Raw genomic sequence first — 21,164 nt, forward strand, 5'->3', positions numbered from 1 at the left:
TTGCGACCAAATCTTCGGGACTTCTACCACCCCTAATCGTGGTTTCTGGATCCGAGCGGCATCCCCCCAGCCCGGAGCCCTCGAGTTAATGACCGCCGGGGTGGGTATCTCCCACGCCGCGGACACTCTTGGGCGAAGTGGACCGGCTCTCAGCACTGATAGCACCGGATCTGCGAGGTCTGTCCGCCCCGGGTGGGGCAGGGTCCCCAGGGACCAGGGTTGAAACTAGGCCATCCAGTCCCAGACTCAGTCCTTTTTTTGACTTCAGCCAACTCGCCCTGGATGTTCTTCAACTCCTGCTTCATTTCCTTTACCCATTGAGGCTATGCTACTGCATTCAGGGAAGCCTCCACACTCCGGACCTTCCCCACAGGGACCACCATTCCCTGCTCCTGTTCTCAAGCGGGTGCTTGACTTCCCACCTCGGAAAAGAATATACGTGGATTCATTCTAATCTGCTCCCGTAATGCCTGCTTTTTTTAACGGGTCCCGCAGTCCAGTCACCAACAGGTCGCATAGTGTAATGTCAACAGGTCCTACCCCTATGCCGGCTTTTCTTTCTATGGCCGTGTGTAACTCTTGGAGGACACACATATATACACTGGGTGATGGTCTCCCCCTCCCCCTGCATCCGACTGAACAACCGGGTTCTTAACTCTCCCACGTTCGTTGGGTCCCCATGGGTCTGTTCTAAAATCTGCAAAACCTTATCAAAGGTGTTGCGGTGTCCCGAGGGTTTTAACATCACTGAATTCCGAGCCGCCCCGTCTAATGACATGAGAGCTACTTCTGCTTCCAGGTCAGGAGTCATCGGGTGCATTCGAAAGAGCCCCCGCATTCACTCTGTCCAGCTCCAGAGCATGGTATCGGAGCCGGAAAATCTAGGCAGGTTGCTCAGCATAGCCCCCAATGAAATGCTGGAGCGAGGGCCCTCGCCAACTGTTGAATTCACGGCCCTGCTCTAGTCTGGGGCATCGTTGTCCGCGCTCGGAGACTGCATCTTGCTGACTATGCCAAGTGTAGGTAGCAGCAGGTTCGCAGGATGCAGTGATGAGACGCGAGACTGGTTGAACTTTGAAAAGCAAACTTTCATAATTTAAAGCAGCTAGGGCTAAACTAAGCAACCAAAAAGGGATAACAACAGTTGTCCTTGCAGGGACTCAGTACAACCAAACACTATTTGAAAATAACACAACTAACCCGGCCGAGTCCGGTTACTATGGGGCCACGGTATGGCCGTCTATGGGTCTTTATACTCTATAATGTCACTTATCCGTCCTGACGTCCCTCGGCGTCTCTGTGGAAGCTGCTTTGCTGGTGAAGCTGCTTTGGCGTCTTTGAGGAGGCTGCTGTGGCGTCTTTGATGAGGCTGCTGTGGCGTCTTTGATGAGGCTGCCTTGGCGTCGCAGCCGCTGGGCCCAGCTGCAGAAAATTTGGAGTAGTCTTCGGGCGTTCCAGCGCCCAGGAGGAGTTGGGGCACAACAGGCTCTCAAGGAGTCCTGAGATGAAGTAACCCCCTGTTGTAACAGCGGGGTTGTGCTTGTTAGTGAGTTCAATGGGACTCCTGTCCCCAAGCAGGGTTGTGTCGCAGTGCTCAAGAGTGGCGTTTACTGGCCACGCGCACAGCCTGGGTCTGTGTGCAGAGTGTCTCTGTTGATGAGGAACAGGCCCCAACTGCAGTGGGGTGAAGGCGGCTGTGAGCAATGATAGACAGGCCACAACCACGGGCTGAAGTGAAATGACAGCGTCCGCGGGTGGCAGTGGGCAGGCCACAACCGCAGGCTGAAGGGGGATGGCAGCAGCCAGGAGAGGGAGCGGACAGGCCGCGGAGGGCTCGAGCTCAGCGGTAATGGCCGAGGATGACCGGGGGCAGATCGTAACCCGGGTTTGGGGTGAAGAGGCAGTCTCCTGTTGGTAAGCTCGGCGCCTCCTTCCTGAGGGCCACTGCGTATCTACCCTCTGCTGCTTGTCTCTCCTCTGCACTGTCAGTGGCCTTCCCATTCTCTCATGCTCCCTCCGTCTTCTGCTCCGTGTCTGATGTATCACCAACTGACTCCTCTGCGTGTTCCCTGTCCCTTTTATACTCGTCGTCCCCCATGCTGTCCTGTCACTCTCAACAGTCCACTCTCCTCCTCTGTTCCCCGGGTACTGTTTCCTTAGGAACTCAGATGGCGATCCCCTTGGTTCCGGCCTGGACACTCTGTGGGGGTCCTCCTCCCTACAACAGCTAGAGTGATCAATGAGTGGAACAGGCTGCCACTGGAAGTGGTGAGTTCTCCTTCAATAGAAGTCTTCAAACAGAGGCTGTAAACATATATAGAAGAAATGATTCACCGCACTCAACAACTTGATAGTATGCAAAAATTCATGAATTTATTCAAAGTGTCCAATCCATCAAAGAATGTGCCCAAACAAGATTAGGATATGTACAATCAAAAATACCCGACGTTTCGATCCTCCCGGATCTTAATCATGGAGTACACTAAAACAAAAAAGATCGTTGAACAATAATTATTCAAATATATACAAGATATAACCAGAGGATGGATAGATAACAAACAATGTATATATACAATGACAAACATATAGAAGGACAAAAAAACAGAAACATATAAAATATTACTGAACCGTTGCTAACCAGCTATAGCGTATCGGTTTGGTTGATTGAAAAAATGAAAAAAAAAATAGCTTCAGGAGATTAAGAGACTAGAGACACTATTAATTTACCTTAATGGAAATAGTAGCGGACCTAGGGCACTTGGAAAGGATATACGTCCCCTTAAGGTAGTTGTAGGTACTATAGGTGAAAATATACATATATTTATATATATACAGTGGGGAAAAAAAGTATTTAGTCAGTCAGCAATAGTGCAAGTTCCACCACTTAAAAAGATGAGAGGCGTCTGTAATTTACATCATAGGTAGACCTCAACTATGGGAGACAAACTGAGAAAAAAAAATCCAGAAAATCACATTGTCTGTTTTTTTTTTTATTTTATTTGCATATTATGGTGGAAAATAAGTATTTGGTCAGAAACAAAATTTCATCTCAATACTTTGTGATATATCCTTTGTTGGCAATGACAGAGGTCAAACGTTTTCTGTAAGTCTTCACAAGGTTGCCACACACTGTTGTTGGTATGTTGGCCCATTCCTCCATGCAGATCTCCTCTAGAGCAGTGATGTTTTTGGCTTTTCGCTTGGCAACACGGACTTTCAACTCCCTCCAAAGGTTTTCTATAGGGTTGAGATCTGGAGACTGGCTAGGCCACTCCAGGACCTTGAAATGCTTCTTACGAAGCCACTCCTTCGTTGCCCTGGTGGTGTGCTTTGGATCATTGTCATGTTGAAAGATCCAGCCACGTTTCATCTTCAATGCCCTTGCCATGAAAAATCGTAACCCTTTCACAATATTAGACATATACATATGTCCTGGCTGGGAAAATGTTCCCAAAATAGGACTTATGGAAACGTCTTGACTATAGCCACCAGGTGCTCAGATAACATTAAAGCTGACAACCCACTCTCACTGCCAGGAGTGGTGCTAACCCCCTAAATGCTTTGATAGCTTCTTCCTTCTCCCCACCGATCGGCACAACCACAAACATGACTTCATTGTGAGCGCCTAATCATTGCCATGGTGGCTTGAGGTTGTCATGACAACATCCAGCTCATTAGACCATTGAAAGCTTGTTAGAAAATGATCAGAGCATGGTCTAAGAGGCTTGTGTCTCTGGTGCACTGTAATGCCGTATACTAGCAATCAGAGCTACCAAAGAGAAAATCTCATAGAAGGACTAAGTGAAAAAGTTACAAAAATTGTAAATAAGTCCAGCAACCTAACTGTGACACTAGATAACAACTTCAGTGAACACCGTAAAAGAAATATAAAAAATGAGGTGAAAACTATACCTCTTCATCATACCGCCAAACAAAAAGTGGAACAAAACAAGATGAAAAAGACAAATGTAAATAAATATGGTATCGCTGAAAATAGCATATTTTCCCGCAAAAGTCAAGCCGCCCCGCCATACAGCTGCATCTTTAAGAAAATAACAAAGTTATAGCTCTTAAGCCCCCGTCACACATAGCGATCTCACTAGCAAGATCGCTGCTGAGTCACAAGTTTTGTGACACAACAGCGATCTCACCAGCGAGGTCGCTGTGTGTGACACTGACCAGCGACCGGCCCCCCTGCCGGTATCACTGTAAGAAAGCCCTGGACATTTTTTGGTCGCTGGTCTCCCACTGGCCAGCACGCATCGCTGCTTGTGACAGGCGGGAGACCAGCGATCAGCTGGCAACTAACGTACGCATCGGGTATCTAAAGGACGCACATCCCTTAGATACCCGATGTGTACCTTAGTTACCAGCTCCCTGCATCAGCGCGCTGGTAACTAACGTACACTGCGACACCTGGCGTGCGGCATCGCTGTGCTGATCGCTGGTGAAGCTGTCTGTTTGACAGCTCACCAGCGATCACATAGCGACTTACCAGCGATCCTGACACGTAGATATTGTTGTTGGGATTGCTGGTGAGCCACTATGTGTGACTCCAGCTTTAGAATGAGTAACACAAAGTAATATATTTTTTTTTTAAATAAAATAGTTTTTAATGTTTAAATGTGCCAAAACACAAAAAAATATAAATGGGGTATTGCTGTAATCGTACTAACCCGAAGAATAAAGCTGCTGTTCGGGTTTGTGGATCGCACTAAATAAAAATAACTAAATGAAGTGCGATCGCAACCTGGGGTCCACCGAGCAGAGATGACAAACTAATGGTAGTGAGTAATGGCGGAAGCATGCGACGAGCGATCTTGAAAACACACTGAGTAAAATGTCACCCTGTGTGAGCAGAAGCTAGATACCCAACTCTGTTATCTTCACAGAGGGGTGAACTCACAGATAAAGCTGCCCCGATACAGGATGGTGCAGCTAGATGCCAAGTAAATAAGTATGGCCCTAGGTATGATCCCCTGTTAAGTTCAAATGAGGATGCGGCCCTCACACAGGTCAAGGAGACAGGAAGTTAACACAATTACTGTGAATGCATGCACACAAACTCCTCTCCGGAGGTGCCGGAATTCTAAAGGCTAAAAGCTTGCCCTGAATACACACAAACTCCTCTCCAGAGGTGCCAGAATTCTAACTGCTTACCGCCGACCCTAAGCACACGCTGCGAAGTTCACAGTGCCGTTATGTTCCACACACACGCATAACATGAGTGATACTAGCGTGCTGGTGTGCGCCCCTGAGAACCTTTTAAACGTACTATCAGACAGGACCTTGCTTGTGGACCAATCCGGAGATGCCACATCACCAGATCATCTGACGACTGACCACCAATGAGACGCTGCCACATCACGAGCATGCTCAGTAGGGTGATTTCTGGACTTTGTCTACAGAGTATCCGATCACCGCTGCCTATCACTGGTTACGATAGACTTGGCTGGAATGCCAACAGTAAACAAGTAAACAACAGGAGCCTGAGCAAGATGCTGGGACCGACGTCTTTGCTCAGCAGTACCCACAGCGGCTGAAGCTGAATAGGAGACCTCAGGGGCAGACAAGGCTTAGGATTTACCCTGTGCAAAGGGTGAATCCCGGCACCTAACAGCTGCCTGATCAATTTTACTACATGCAGAATGGCATAAAAAAAAATAATTCCTGAATTACTGATCTTTGTTCATTCTGCCTCCCAAAATTGTAATAGAAAGCAATAAAAAAAGTTATGTGATTCAAAATGGTACCAATGAAAACATCAACTCGTCCCTCAAAAACAAGACATTAATCTGTCAACAGAAATGTGGAAAATTTCTAGCTCTTAAATATGACAATGCAAAAACTTTTTTACAAGAATAAAAGGGTCTTTATTGTGTATCAGAAGCCAGACATAATATACTGTATATACTCGTGTATAAGCCGACCCGTGTATACGCCGACCCCCTAATTTTGCCACAAAAAATAGGAAAACTTATTGACTCATGTATAAGCCGAGGGTTAATGGTGGTCCAAGAAGATGTTCCATAGATAACCCCCCCATATGCTGCTGCACAAGGGTTAATGCTGCCCCATAAGATGCTCCATAAATACCCTTTATTTGCTGCTGCCACTGCTGCTGCAATTAAAAAAAAAATGACATACTCACCTCTCCGTCGTTGGGGGCCAGGTACCGGTGTCCTGAGCCCCTGGCACTGGCGATAATTACCGGTCCCCATTCCATCACCGTTCACTGCTCTGTTTCATGGGTCTCTGCAGTGACATTCAGCAGAGGGTGCGCACTGACTACGTCATTGTGCCCTCTGCTGAACGTCACAGCAGGAGGACCCGGAGACACAGAAGTGCACGACGATGGAACAGGGACAAGTGAATATTGCTCTGCCCCCGTCATATTCACTCCCTCCTGGCGCACGGTCTTCTCTGCAGCCCCTGCTTCTCCCTCGGTTGTCTTCTGCCTGCATTCAGCGGTCAAGAGGTACTGCTCATTAAACTCATGAATATGCGCATATTCATGAATTTAACGAGTGGTACCACATGACCGCTGAACGCAGGAAGAAGATGACAGAGGGAGAAGCAGAGGCTGCAGAGACATGCCAGGAGGGGTGAGTATGGTCTCTGATACCCCCACTCCCCCTCCCACCCCCGGTATATGACTTGCGTATAAGCCAAGGGGGGACTTTCAGCCCCAAAAAATGGGCTGAAAATCTTGTCTTATACGCGAGTATATACGGTAACATAAAAATCTCATATCAATGTAATGGCACTGACCCAAAAAATAAATTTGTCTGATCGCTTATACCGCACAAAAAAAGTAAAAATAAATAAAACCAATTCTTGACCTACTATTGAGTTGTTAATTTGTTCATTCTGTCTCAAAGGTTTCAGTAAGGGTTGATGCAAATTTATCCTGCACTCTACGCTAAGCACTTACACAGGGTTTTCCGCGTAAATCTCTGAAATACGTGATTCAGACAGAACACCAAGAGGAAAATTAACTATAATAAGGCAGGTGGAGATGCTGTGGATGAAGTATGGCCTGTGATCTGGCGGTGTCCATCTTTTTTAGCGTGCATAAAAATGAAGCAGGACACAGTTCTGTGCAATTCTGGAAAGGACAATGCTGAAAAGAGGCCAGATGGACTCCAAAGTAACTCTGCTGCTTCTTTATAGTGTCTGGATCTTTCCAACTCAGGAGCTTTGCTAATGTTACATGGCAGTCTCAAACCATTCCAGTGAAATCTTAATCCAAGATGGTGCTTCTCCCCTTCTGAGCTTCGCACTGTTCCATATGGGTATCGGTGTACGCAAGAGAAATTGCACAAATTATATGGTTCATTTTCTTCTGTTACCCTTGTCAAATGATGTACTTTCCCTTCCGAGCCCTGCCATGAACCCAAACAGTAATTTCCCCCTACATATGGGGTATCAGAAGAAATTACACAACAATTTTTTGGTTTCATTTTCTCATGTCACCTTTGTGAAAATGAATAATGTGGGGTTAAAACAACATTTTTGTGGGGAAAATGTGAATTTTAATGTTCACGGTTTAATGTTTCCAACTTCTATGAAGCAAGGTGCTCGCAACACATTTAGATAAATTCCTTTAGGGATCTAGCTTCCAAAATGAAGCCACTTGGGGGAGGTTTCCATTGATAAGGGCAGTGAGAATCTGGAATTCCCTGCCTGAGGAGGAGGTGGTGATGGTGAACTCAGTTAAAGGGTTCAAGAGAGGCCTGGATGTCTTCCTGGAGCGTAGCAATATTGTATCTTACAGTTATTGTTAGGTTCTTTAGAAGGACGTAGATCTGGGGATTTATTCTGACAGATTTTTATAGGCTGAACTGGATGGACTGATGTCTTGTTTCGGCCTTACTAACTATGTTACTATGTTACTATGTTACTGTCAGGGGCTCTCCAAATGTGTCATGTCGTCCGCTCTCGATTCTTGTAAATTTTGCGTTAATAAAGTCAAAAGTTGCTCTTTCCCTTCCGAACACTGCCTTGCGCCCATACAATAGTCTTCCCCCACATATGGGGTAATGGCATACAAAGGAGAAATTAAGCAACATATATCTGGTTCAATTTTTTTTCTTTTTTACACTTGTGAAAATAAAAAAACCCGGCTAAAGTAACATTTTTGTGAAAAAAGTAAAATGTTATTTTTTTTCTTTCACATTGGTTTAATTTCTGTGAAACACCTGAATGGTTAACAAACTTCATGAATGTGCAGTTTTTAGAATGCTGTCTCTTTTAGGTACTTTCTGTTGTACAGGCACTTCAACTGTGATGTGGTCCCTATAAAAATGTTTTGTAAATTTTGTTGGAAAAATGAGAATTTGTTGATCAACTTTTAACCTTTCTAACAAATATAAATCATTTTAAAAAAATATGCAAATGTAAAGTAGACATTTGATAAATGTTATTCATGTTATCGTGTTGTGTGCCATAACTCTCTGGTAAGGGCATGCAAATTAAAAATTAGAAAGCTGTGAAATATTCTAAGTTTTTGCTTTATTTCTGATATTTTTGCAAATAATTGCAAGACATATCAAGCGAATTTTACCACCATAATGAAATATAATATGTCATGAAAAAATAATCTCATGATCACTGAGATCCGTTGAATTGTTCCAGAGTTATTACTACATAAATTGACACTGGTCAGAAGGGTAAAATGTGGCCTAGTCATGAAGGTGAAAACTAACTTGGGGAGTGAAGGGGTTAATGTGTACGTGTGGAGCAATTTTTCATATTTGGGCACAAAATACATCAGTAAAGTATCAGAGAAAAAAAAACTTAATTGTGTTTTGATAATCGGGGCTCCAGAATACAATATGCAATATTACCCCGGTGTTAGTCAATGACCGGGTTATGTTTATGCAACTAAGGCGTGCCCAAGACATGGGACAGGTTATCCTGGACTAAACGAAATGACGTAGATTCAGAATGTAATGTGCCAACTAGCAAGAACACCTCCTTAGGCATGTACTTCACTACTAAATGATTCACATGGGTGAGAGGGGAATCGTTTGTCGCAGTGAATTTTATAGGAAAACTGTCATGATACCAGTGCTGGGTGACCGGCACTTCTGGGGTTAATGTTCTGACCTCAGTGCAGACTCTCACCTGCACACCTGGGACCTATTATGGTGGCCTCTCATTGGTTCTGGGAAAGCTTCTTATAGCCTCAGGACGCTCCCATCCCCCGTCAGTTATACTTTCGTCCTTGGCATTGTGTGGTGACCCCTGAGTGTTTGTGCTGTGTTCTGGTTGCTTGATACTTTGTGTATGACTCGGTCTGTTCTCTGGATATTGCTTTGGATTCTGCTTGGTACCTTCTATGTCTGTTTGATTTTGACCCCCGCTTGGCCCTGACTATCCGTTCTGTCTCATCCCTGGTACTTTACTGATATCTCTGTGTATGACCTCCGTTTTGCCTGACTCTGAGTATTTCTGTATAGTGTCCTGCCATCTCTGAAAGCAGGACGCTAAGCCCCGCCCCCTTGCAGTCACAAGACCTGTGACTGCTTGCTAAACTTCAGCATTCACAGGTCCTGTGTATCTGTACTTTCCGGCTGTACCTGACCCCGGGCCCCCCTACACTGCGGGTGAGTCCCTGCTCAGCGGAGGCTACACGCCGGCGCTGACAGGATCCTGACAAAAACATAACTTTATCAATGGTCTGCCAACTAGCAATCAACATAATGTGCTTCAGAATCACAATCAATAAATGCCATAAGCTGCACAGATTTTTCTGGATAATATAAAAAATGAAGATGCAGTCCACAGCTGTTGGCTTTTGCCTGTGCTCTTCATGAAAAATAGAAGAGACTTTAAGTTAATTTTTTTATTAGTTTTTTTATAGAATTGGCGCCGGTTGATAAAAATACTCATCATGGAATGCCTGCGGTCGCTGCTATCAGTGACAGCGGGCTTATGCTGATGAGAGTAGTACATTCTCACAGCTGATGCCTGTTACCAGTGGGGCCTTTTCACAGCTGCTGACCCACATGTTTTTACCCGACAGCGTGGGAACTGCAGCTCTCTGACCAGCGGTACCGATATTACCGCAGATCAGACTCCAATAGAAATCTTGGCTGTACTGATAATCATGCCAAACTGCATGCTCATTTGCTTACTTTTCAAGTATGATGGTGCATGCTCAGGTTTGCCGAAATAATTTTTTCGCTCCTGGTTAAAGAGTCTTTGCTACTTCAGTTTCAAATAATCACACGTTTCTGTTCTGTAAAGAATCATTTTAAATGACTTGTGTAAACCTATTGCTGATTGACGTAGCATAGATGAAAGCTCTTGATAGTCCCCAAAAAGGGATAATGTTTGCACAACCTAAGTGTAGAAGACTTGGCTTATTCGCTTTGCACTTTGGCGGTAAAAACGGAAGCAAGGAAAGCATCTAAACACAAAACAGAATACTTTTTGGATCGTGTCAAAAATTTGGGTAGCCAAAAAGTCTTTTCTGCAGCATGTTGTTAATTAGGCTGCTGGATACATCAGTTAAACATCCATTTTTCCTTAGACAGATAAATTGTGGTCTCTTGGACATTAACAAAGCAATGTTACAGATAAAGAGCGCAAAAGGGGATTAATACACTTATAGTAGTCACAGACAATTAGAGGCTTTGGAGTGTTGCGAATGGAAATGTATTTGGCACAAAATGTTTTATTCTTAATATTTGCCTGCGATGGTGGTAGGGTTGAAAACACTGGGAACTTCTAATTTTCTAAAGTTCTTTCTAACAAAGAAGCAGAACTGACATCACTTACACTTAAGTATTTCAAAATATCTAAAAGGCATAAGGAACAAGGGACAAGCCCAAAATTAACAGCTGAGAAAGATTGACTAGAGAGATTAACTTTTTTGTTATTAAACCTGTCTATTCTCTCTTCCTCACATACTTTATTCTGTACTCTATGTGCCATGTCTATGACGGGGTTGAGAGGTCCTCTGTCTTGTCTGCATTCTTCAAAAATTGCCAGCATAACTTATTGCTTAGGCTAGGTACATATCGCGTTAGTGCCATCCGCTTAACGGATCCATTAAACGGATGCGCTAATGCTGATGCTCAAAATCTTTTTTTTTTGTAGGATCACGCTAACGCATAGTAGCATTGCATTGGCATGTGTTAGCAATAGAGGTCTATGCACAGCAAACGCATTTGTTCGCTGTGCGTTCAACATAACGTACCCGAAAACACGGTAGACCGCATTTGAGTGTGCGTCACAAAATAACGCACCATCGGTAATGCATGCCAAAATTTTGGCATGCGTAAGGATGCGTTACGATAATGGACACAATGGGCACGTTAATGGAACCATTACATTGCGCTAGTGCCGCTTAGTAACGGATCCGTTAAACAGATGGCACCTAACGCGATGTGAAGCCAGCCTTAGGCTCTTTCTATAACTTCTTACTAATTGCCCCTCATTATTGTTTACTGGAACCATTGGTGAAATTTAGTGTTAGAAGCACAGGAAGAGCTCACACAAGCTAATAACTTGGCCAAAGTGCTATGTGATAAAATGATATGTGTGATATGTGATCAATGAGTGGAACAGGCTGTCATGAGAGGTGGTGATTTCTCCTTCAATGGAAGTCTTCAAACAGAAGCTGGACAGAGATCTGTCTTAAATGGTTTAGTGAATCCTGCATTGAGCAGAGGGTTGGACATGATGTCCCTTCCAACTCTTACATTCTATGATTCTATGAAAACATCACATAGTACTCAGTGCACTGTTATTTCAAGGGAAAGCTCAGATCTGCGATTATTTTCTCATGCCTATTCGGCATGAGAAGACAATCTTGCATCCGAGCATTGGATCGCACTCTCCCGAAAAGTCTAAGTGTGCATATAAAACATTGGATTGCAATGGAGATGATGGAGAGATAGCTTTCTCCGTTTCCTTGGCACCTGTGCTGCGATTCTCTCATGTGAGAGGATCGGAACATAGAGCACTGACACTCGGCTCATGCTCACAGCAAAGTTTGATTTGCATATCGCATTGCAACTCTTGCATGGATGTTATAAGCTAATGTGACCCTAGTCTAGGAGTAGCTCTTTCTACCCAGAAGTTCTAAGTATACTATCATCACTGGTCATACCAATAGAAGTGCACAGAATGTGATTTCCAAAAGTCTAGAAAGAAAAATGGGATGGTTGTTTATTAAATACCTTAATTAGTACAGTTTTACCGTGCATATATGTAGGCATTTCTAAAATTCTGACAATTAGTCCTATACATAGCTGCATAGTATGTACTGACACTCCCTACATCCAATCAGATTTGTCACATTTCCTCAGCAGTTATTTGATTCAGGTATTTCTTGTAAGATCTACCACATCCCTTGAGATTTATGGCAGGCGTGAAGACACTAACTCCTTCCTTATTCTAGGGGCTCGCTCACATGAGCGTGTAGGTAGGTGGGCCGGACTGGGGGGTGGTCCCCTACTCACTGCGAACAGACAATAAAGCCATGAGATGGAGGCAGATTTTAGGTACAACAGGTCCGAGTTTATTGGCCATCCTCCTGACAACCTCAGCAATACACCGCAGTACTTCCACAGCTCTCCATGTTCAGGCCCGGGTACACACACCTTTCTTCTGTCGTTGTGACGTTGCTCACGGTTCTGTCACTGGGGGCCGCTCTAGGCCTAACTACCACCAGCACTTCACCGGTCAGAGGTCGTCATCAATTTGTTACCCGCGGGGCCTCGTCTGTCCTGTTCTGCTGTTCTTCATGTCGGGGCCACCCCCTGACGTCTTTTCTCCTCATTCCCCTTGTTGAGCTCTCCAACAATGTCCGCACTCCTTCACAAACTCCTCTCCTCCTGAGCTCCTCCCGGGACTGGAACTTTCTGGAACCCTCCTGTCCTATTTATAACTTTCCCGGTTCCCTATAACTCCGCCCCCATGACCAACGGTTTCTCTAGCCATAAGCTGCTTTTAAGTCCGGAACTCACACTCTCCCCTGCCATCTTGTGGTCAACCCAAGATACTGCACTAAATCTACACTTCCCAGCTGTTTTCCTAGTGTAATTACAAACATATGCCTACAGCGCACAAACCATCCCTTCTTCTTGCTGACAAGTCTGTCCGTCAGGTCACCTTCCCCACAAGCGTACAACATAGCCGAGTGCTAACCGATGTTTTATCGTATACTGTAGCACTCGGACCAATGTTATACTATGGGGCGGTGCTGATCTTACCAAATTGGCATGAGAAAAAAAAAATCACACCATGCTGCGAGTGGCTCCAGAATTGGGATCATGCACATCCATACAAGTCTATGGATGCGTGTGAAGCATCGGACTGGACTCGGATGTCAGCCAAATGCTGTCCGACATAGGTGGGCAATGGAGAAGATGGAGAAATTAAATTCTTCATCTTCGCCACATCTGGGCTCTGATTCTCACAACTCAATATGTCATCACAATTTTGATAAAAAAAACAGACAAATAACAATCTGAAGACTATACTACAAATGGTTATTGCAACCACTCACCAATATATTTCATGGGAAAATAAATTATTTTTCTACGAAACCTTCTTTTATCTCCTTTGATTCAAATGGTTTACATTTAGCATAGAAAACATGTGATACCCAGACCAGAGCAAAATGTCAGGTTTTTGACTAACTAACCAAGGAATTCCCTTCATCTTCCTGTCAAGGGCATAGCTTCACAATTAAAGCTTTGCAAATTCTTCCTCTGGCTATATATTTATCAGTATTTTTATGCCGGCTGATCGATCTCTTCAGCTCTTATTAGAACTTTTTTCTTAAAGGGAATCTATCACCCCATTCGAGTATCAGCTGCCGGCACCGCCAACAGGATATTATCTACATCATTCTGCAATGCTGTAGATAAGCCCCCGATGTAACCTGAAAGATAAGAAAAATGAGTTATAATATACTCACCCGGGGGGATGGTCCAGTCTTGGTCCGATGGGTGTTGCGGTCCGGCACCTCTCATCTTCTAACAGTGACGTCCTCTTCTTTGCTGCCTGTTGTGGCTCTTGTGCAGGTGCGCCTGCACAAGAGCCACCACGGGAAGCAAAGAAGAGGACGTCACCATTAGAAGATGGGAGGCGCCGGACCAGACTGCGACACCCATCGGACCAAAACCCATCGGACAGCAGTCTGTCTCCTCCAAGCAAGACGAGATTTGTTTCTACCAAACAGTTCTACTTTGGCTTCATCAGACCATATGACATACTCCCATACTCTTCTGGATAATCCAAATGCTCTCTAGCAAACTTCAGACACGCCCAGGCATGTACTGGCTTAAGAAGGGGGGCACATCTGACTCTGCAGGATCGGAGTCACTGGTGGTGTAGTGTGTTACTGATGGAAGCCTTTGTTATGGTGTTCCCAGGTCTATGCAGCTCATTCATTAGGTCCCCCCGTGTGGTTCTGGGATTTTTTCTTACCCTTCTTGTGATCATTTTGACCCCACCAAGTGAGATCTTGTGTAGAGCCCCAGATTGAGGAAAATAATCAGTGGTCTTGTATGTCTTCCATTTTCTTATTATTGCTCCCACAGTTGATTTCATCACACCAAGCTGCTTGCCTATTGCAGATTCAGTCTTCCCAGCCTGGTGCAGGGCTACAATTTTGTTTCTGGTGTCCTTCGACAGCTCTTTGGTCTTCACCATAGTGGAGTTTGGAGTGTGACTGTTTGAGGTTGTGGACAGGTGTCTTTTATACTGATAACAAGTTGGAACAGGTGCCATTACTACAGGTAATGAGTGGAGGACAGAGGAGCCTCTTAAAGAAGAAGTTACAGGTCTGTGAGTGCCAGAGATCTTGCATGTTATTAGGTGACCAAATACTTTTTCTCCACCATAATTTGCTAAATACATCTTGCCAAATCAATAAGGTGATTTTCTGGATTTGCTTTCTCATTTTGACTCTCATAGTTGTGATCTACCTATGATGTCAATTACAGGCCGCTCTCATCTTTATAAGTGAGAGAACTTGTCAGTTGGTGGCTGACTAAATACTTTTTTCCCCACTGTATCCATTATACTCAGGAAACTCAAAATATATTTATCTTCTTTAATGCTTTCTTGATGTCTTTATTTCTTAAACAGTAAATGACAGGATTTACTAATGGGGTCACCACAGTGTAGACAATGGAAAGAACTTTGCGTAACACAGTAGAATTTCCCTTTTCAGGAAATAAATAAGTAGTGAATAAAGTGCCATAAAATATGGATACCACGGCCAGGTGTGAACCACATGTGGAGAAGGCTTTTTGTCTTCCAGTGGTGGACTGGATTCTAAAGATTGCATGGGTGATAAAGACATAAGAGATGACTACTATGAAAAAAGGACACACAATAATTGAGAAACCCATGAAAAGAGATATGACCTTAATTTTAGAAATATTTGAGCATGATAATTTTAATACAGGATCAAAGTCACAAAAGAAGTGGTCGATGATATTTGACCAGCAGAAGTGAAGTTTGGATAAATTTACTGTTTGGACAAATGTGACAGTAAAGCCTAGAAACCAACATAAGAGAATAGATTTAAGGCAAAACAAAGGATTCATTATAGAATGGTAATGTAGGGCGTGACATATAGCCAGATATCGGTCATAGGACATCACTGTTAACAAAAGACATTCGGACGCTTCCGAAAAACCAAAGAAAAATAATTGTGTGATACATCCCGAAAGAGAAACAGAGGTCCTGTTATTCAGAACGACATGGAGCATCCCAGGGACAATATCTGACGTCGTCAGGATGTCTAACATTGTGAGCTGCGTCAGGAAGAAGTACATGGGGCAGTGAAGGTTCTTGCTGTGAGCGACCAGAGTGATGACCAAGAAGTTACCACATATCGCTGCGGCGTAAATCATAAAAAGAATGAGAAAAATTACAAATCTGAAGCTTTGGGCTCCTGGAAATCCAAGGAGAATGATTGTAGTCACATTGTTCTTCTGCATTTCTTAGAGAAAGTTTGTAATCAACAGAAGAGTTTCCTGCAGAGAACCTAACTCATTCCTCATTATCCCGGCAGCAGCCAACGAAGATGATGCCTGGAAAGAAAGGATGAAAGTGACAACTGAGAGCACAAACTGGCAAATTCGTGAGTGTTCTCCAGCCACAACAAAGCAACCTTATTAAGCTAACCTAATGTTGTAGACCGAACTCTCACAGGTCAAAACTCTTGAAATATAAAGTAAGTAGGATCCAGGGCTAATAAATGTAATATGAGGAGCGTAGAGACAACTCTACAGGCAGTCATCATTCCAATGTACGTTATGTAGAAGTTTTTTATCTTTAAATCACCTGCATAGGTTTATTTTCTTGGAAAGGATTGATAGCATGCATAGCCATGACGATGAAGTGATGTAACATAATGAAGGACACATCGGCTGCTGCTCTGCCTTTATAAATTAGAAGATGGATGCGTAAACCTATCCATCGTCTGTTGAGTCTGCTGATGATCTCTTAGGTCATGAGACCCATGGGATGAACAGTTTAAGATAAATCATCAGCAATTATCTGGAACAAAGCAGCAAGCTGATGATGAAATGTATCATCCTTTATTAAACAAATTGTTCCTGTGCACATATTGGCTGAAAAGAGTTTTGTATGATCCTATGGGAATCAAATTCGAGTAGAGGTTTATGGAATTAGAATGTCCTGGCAAAGTCGAACAATTTTCTGTTCAATGTGTGTGAATTATAAAAAAACATGTGCACCACCATTTTACACATTTCAGAAGATAGCATCAGTCACAAAGCTGACCTGACTTTGGAAAGGACTATCATAGCTTGTACAAAAGCCAAGGCAGGGCATGTAGCAGACATTTTAGAAAGATTAAATAAATATTAAGGTGACATAAGAATGCACAACTCAAGAATGGAGACAGGAAGAGAAAGTCCTAAACATTGGACAAATACTGCAGAAAATAAATTATTAAATAACTGCAGTTAAACTATTTAACTCCCAGATATGGATTACACCGTGGGACTGGTCGCCAGACAAGTATGGTATATTGTTGTTTTTTTATACCCACAGCCTGACCTGTGATGAACTCGGCAGTGTGGGAAAATGAACTGTCACTTACCCACACTCAAGATTTCACCTCGGGTCAGGCTGGGAGGCTGTGCTGACTTCACTGATGCTGCCGCCGGCAGCTTCTCATTCATTTCTCAGTGGTTTACAGTCGGGGCGGTAGCATTAGCACCGCTCCCGGGTGTAAACTATTTAACCCCCAGATATGGATTACACCGTGGGACTGGTTGCCAGACAAGTATGGTATATTGTTGTTTTATAATACCCACAGCCTGACCTGTGATGAACTCGGCAGTGTGGGAAAATGAACTGTCACTTACCCACACTCAAGATTTCACCTCGGGTCAAGCTGGGAGGCTGTGCTGTCTTCACTGATGCTGCCGCCGGAAGCTTCTCATTCATTCCTCAGTGGTTTACAGCCGGGGAGGTAGCATTAGCACCGCTCTCGGGTGTAAACTATTTAACCCCCAGATATGGATTACACAGTGGGACTGTTCACCAGACAGGTATGGTATATTGTTTGATATTTAGTTTTTATTTATTACAGGAGATCGCTGGCATTGTTTGGATTGGCTGGAGAGCCAGCAGTAACTATACAGTACATGCAGCAGAAGCCTGGGCAAGGCGATAGGACCAGAGTCTGCGATGAGCAGTCATCCCAGGGGCAGAGTATGAATGGGAGACCACAGCACCAGATGAGGCTTGGGTGACTCAGTGAGGGTAAGGGGTACAACCTGATGGGAAAATGGGGTTGGCAAGAGGGTCCCATTAGTTACCCGAAAAGACATGGGCTTGGGTAACATTATTAATGGGATAAAGTGCCATTGGGCAAAGGTAGTGGGCATGAAATTGCCCTCAGCCCCGGAGTCCATGCAAGCCCGTGCTTTGAGAATACCCAATCCACATGTCAGAGAAACCCATAAAGTCAACTTGGGTATCACCTCATTGTGAACTACTAAACCTCTCCCCGAGGCCACTTGATGCTGTGACTCTTTCTGACATAGGGTACATTTGTTGGCAAGGTGACCGACTTGCCCACAGGCAAAACAAGTCGGCTGCAGACGTACAGAGTGGGAAATTGGCTCTGCTTGAGAGACGTCCATGGGCTCTACAGGGTCATCAAACTGAGTTGGGGGACACAAGGGATTGTCAAAGTTCGGAGCCAACAGAACCCTAGGTTTAGTATGGGCTCACTCCAAAGCACGCTCAACATGCTGCAGATCCTGGAGGGTGGCCACAGATATTAATTCCTCCAGGGTAGTTGGAATCTCCCGAGTGGTCAAGGCATCCCTGACATGATCTGCTAATCTCTTCCAGAAGATAGGTATTAGAACCTTATCAGGCCACTCCAACTCAGTAGCCAGGGTACGGAACTGAATCGCAAACTGACTGACCCAAGACGAACCCTGAGTTAAAGCCAAAAGCTGCATTGTGGTATCATAGGTTTCTTGTGGCCCCCAAAAAAACTCTTTCAGGGCCCCAAAAAACGAGAGGCGCTAAGGATCAGATAATCATCTCATTTCCATAACGCTGTAGCCCACTCCAACGCCCTGCCTGACAGAAGGGAAATTATAAATCCCACGTTGGTACGCTCTGTGGGGAATCGTGAAGCCAGTATCTCAAAATGGATTGAGCACTGATTCACAAACCCTCTATAGGCCTTGCTGTCCCCAGAAAATTTTTCGGGCAGCAAAAAGCGTGGCACAGTAGCCACAGTAGTAATATTAGTAGCGGCTTCAGTGGCTGATTTTGCTACCAGCGCAGCAAGTTCCACAGCTGAAGACGCCCGCTTGAGAGTGGTCAACATGCTCTCAAGCTGTTGGATATACGGCTGAAGTTGCTGATAGTCCGCCATTGCTAGCCAGACCCTGGCGCTAGTATACTGTTAGGGTTGTACAAAAAAGGGGGTTGGAAACCATGTGCCATAAAATCAATTAAGTTTTATTATAAACAAATTAAAATGCATTGCAGTACAATGTGATACATATGGGAGCAATAAATGCAAAAGAAAAAAGGCCAATAAATCAGGTACAATAGGGTCGAGAAAAAAGCATATATATGTTTTTCTTGTAGTCAATTTATCAGGTATATATGATAATGGTAATCCAGAGTAATTAATGGAGCTCAAAACATAAAAGGTTCCAGGAGAAATTTACCTGAATAGATATATATCGCTAGGATAAATGACAAAAATTCTATTCAAAACCCTATTACATAAATAGCCAGCAAAGGCCTTAATCCCTAAGTGGCAGTAGTATGTATATACCAATTAGATGCATAGTGCAAAGTGCAAAATAGTCATGCTAAAAAATGCATAGTGCAAAGATATAAAAGCATGAAAACTACCTACAGAGGATACGACATACAGTAACTAAATCCTAATCTCTAAATGGCAGAAGCAGGTGAATACCAATTAGATGCATAGTGCAGTAAACAGACATGCAAAAAAGTAATGCATAGTGCAGTGTATAAAAGCATGCAAGCTGCTCACAAAGAGTATGGCATAAAGTAAGCCAGAGAGGAAGAGGAAAGGGTTACCGCTGCTGGGCAGATACTGTACCTGAAAGGCAGAGGCACCCCTGACGCGCGTTTCGTGATTCGGCTTTTTCTCAAGGGAATATGCGTCTTACTGTTAGGGTTGGCAGAATGCACTAAATAAGATATTGCAATAAAGTGTGTTCACAACCCGGGGTCCACCGTGCAGAGGTGTAAAACTGCAACTAATGTGAACAATTTTGGGGCTGCACTGCAAGCGTTCACAAGAAGCGCACTGGGTTAACTGCACACAGTGTGAACAGAAGGCTAAGGTACTGTGCTCTTTTGCTCTACAGAATGGTACAATGCTACAGGAACCAGGAACAACTAACACATACACAGGCACAATCACAGACACAGGCCATTAAGGCAGAGCCGAAGCCCCAAGCACACACGACACATATATGTATTGTGGGGAATATATATATAAAGTTCAGCTGGGATCTTTGCTTTGGCACAAGCAGGTGGCTATGGAGTCACAACAGCAGTCTAGCGAGTTCCACACGGATATGGGCATGGCTTATTTTATTGTGCACATTGGTCATTCAATGTTACACATGCCAAACATGAAATAAAATGTCTAAGGCTGTCTGGCCTCTAACTAACAATAGATCGCTAACTACAAAATAAACCTATACAATAACAAAGAAGTCCATGTAGTCTTACTGTGTCAGCTCCCAGCCCAGCATACAAGAGAGAGAGAGCCCAGCTCCTCCTGATTATATCAGCTGGACCTGTCAGGAATCAAAACCTGGATTGAATGTGTGGACGGGGAACCACCAGTCTTTTCCACGCTGATCAGTAAAGAAACCAGGACCAGATCACAATGAAATAAACCGGCTTCTCTATCAGTACAGGGACACATATTGAATGAAACGGGGGGAAATATATCTGTTTTCTAGTACCTCTCCCCTTGGCACCTCACATACCCCCCTCCTCTGTTCGAGCCCGTGGGGTCGGACACGACGAGTCACCAAGCAGTGCGTTCCAGATAACGCATCTGCATTTCTGTGCGCTGTGCCCGCCCTGTGCTCAACGGAAAATTTAAACCCTTGTAATGTTAAAAACCAGCGTGTCACCCACGCATTGCCCTCTTTTGCCCGGGACATCCACGTTAGGGGCAAATGGTCCATCACTAGCCTAAATTGGCGACCAAGTAAATAATAGCGCAAGGTGTACAGGGCCCATTTCACAGCCAGGGCTTCCCGCTCATCTACACTGTAGTTCTTTTCTGCCCTCGTAAGCTTTCTGCTTAGATAGGCCACTGGGTGTTCCTCACCATTCACTTCTTGAGACAAAACTGCGCCGAGGCCCATACCAGAGGCGTCCGGTTGGACAATAAACTCACTTTTAAAGTCTGACGCAACAACACTGGTTGGTCACAGAGGACCATTTTCAATCGTTGAAAGGCCTCCTCTGCTTCTGCATTCCATTTTATTGTGACAGATTTTAAACCCTTTGTAAGATCTGTGAGAGGGACTGCGATGGTTGCAAAATGTTTGATGAACAGCCTGTAATAATCAACGATCCCTAAAAAAGCTCCAACCTGTTTTTTGGTTACCGGTTGTGGACAATTC

At 44.2% G+C, this 21,164-nt stretch overlaps 1 protein-coding gene across 1 annotated transcript; it reads right to left on the reverse strand.

Annotated features, from left to right (window-relative positions):
* Nucleotides 1–15,059: 15,059 nt before the first annotated feature.
* LOC141049940 (olfactory receptor 6B2-like) lies at nucleotides 15,060–15,809 on the reverse strand. Its single transcript, XM_073546782.1, has one exon. The coding sequence runs from the start codon at nucleotides 15,807–15,809 to the stop codon at nucleotides 15,060–15,062; it is 750 nt and encodes a 249-aa protein (XP_073402883.1).
* Between the last annotated feature and the right edge of the window lie 5,355 nt (nucleotides 15,810–21,164).

The sequence above is a fragment of the Dendrobates tinctorius genome, unplaced genomic scaffold (genome assembly GCF_039654945.1).
Source record: "Dendrobates tinctorius isolate UK_male_01 unplaced genomic scaffold, ASM3965494v1 ptg000151l, whole genome shotgun sequence".
In the NCBI taxonomy this organism is placed as follows: Eukaryota; Metazoa; Chordata; class Amphibia; order Anura; family Dendrobatidae; genus Dendrobates; species Dendrobates tinctorius.

What these genes read in the sequence shown, in the direction of transcription:
- LOC141049940 (XM_073546782.1), bottom strand. Translation starts at nt 15,809, where the DNA reads ATGTACTTCTTCCTGACGCAGCTCACAATGTTAGACATCCTGACGACG.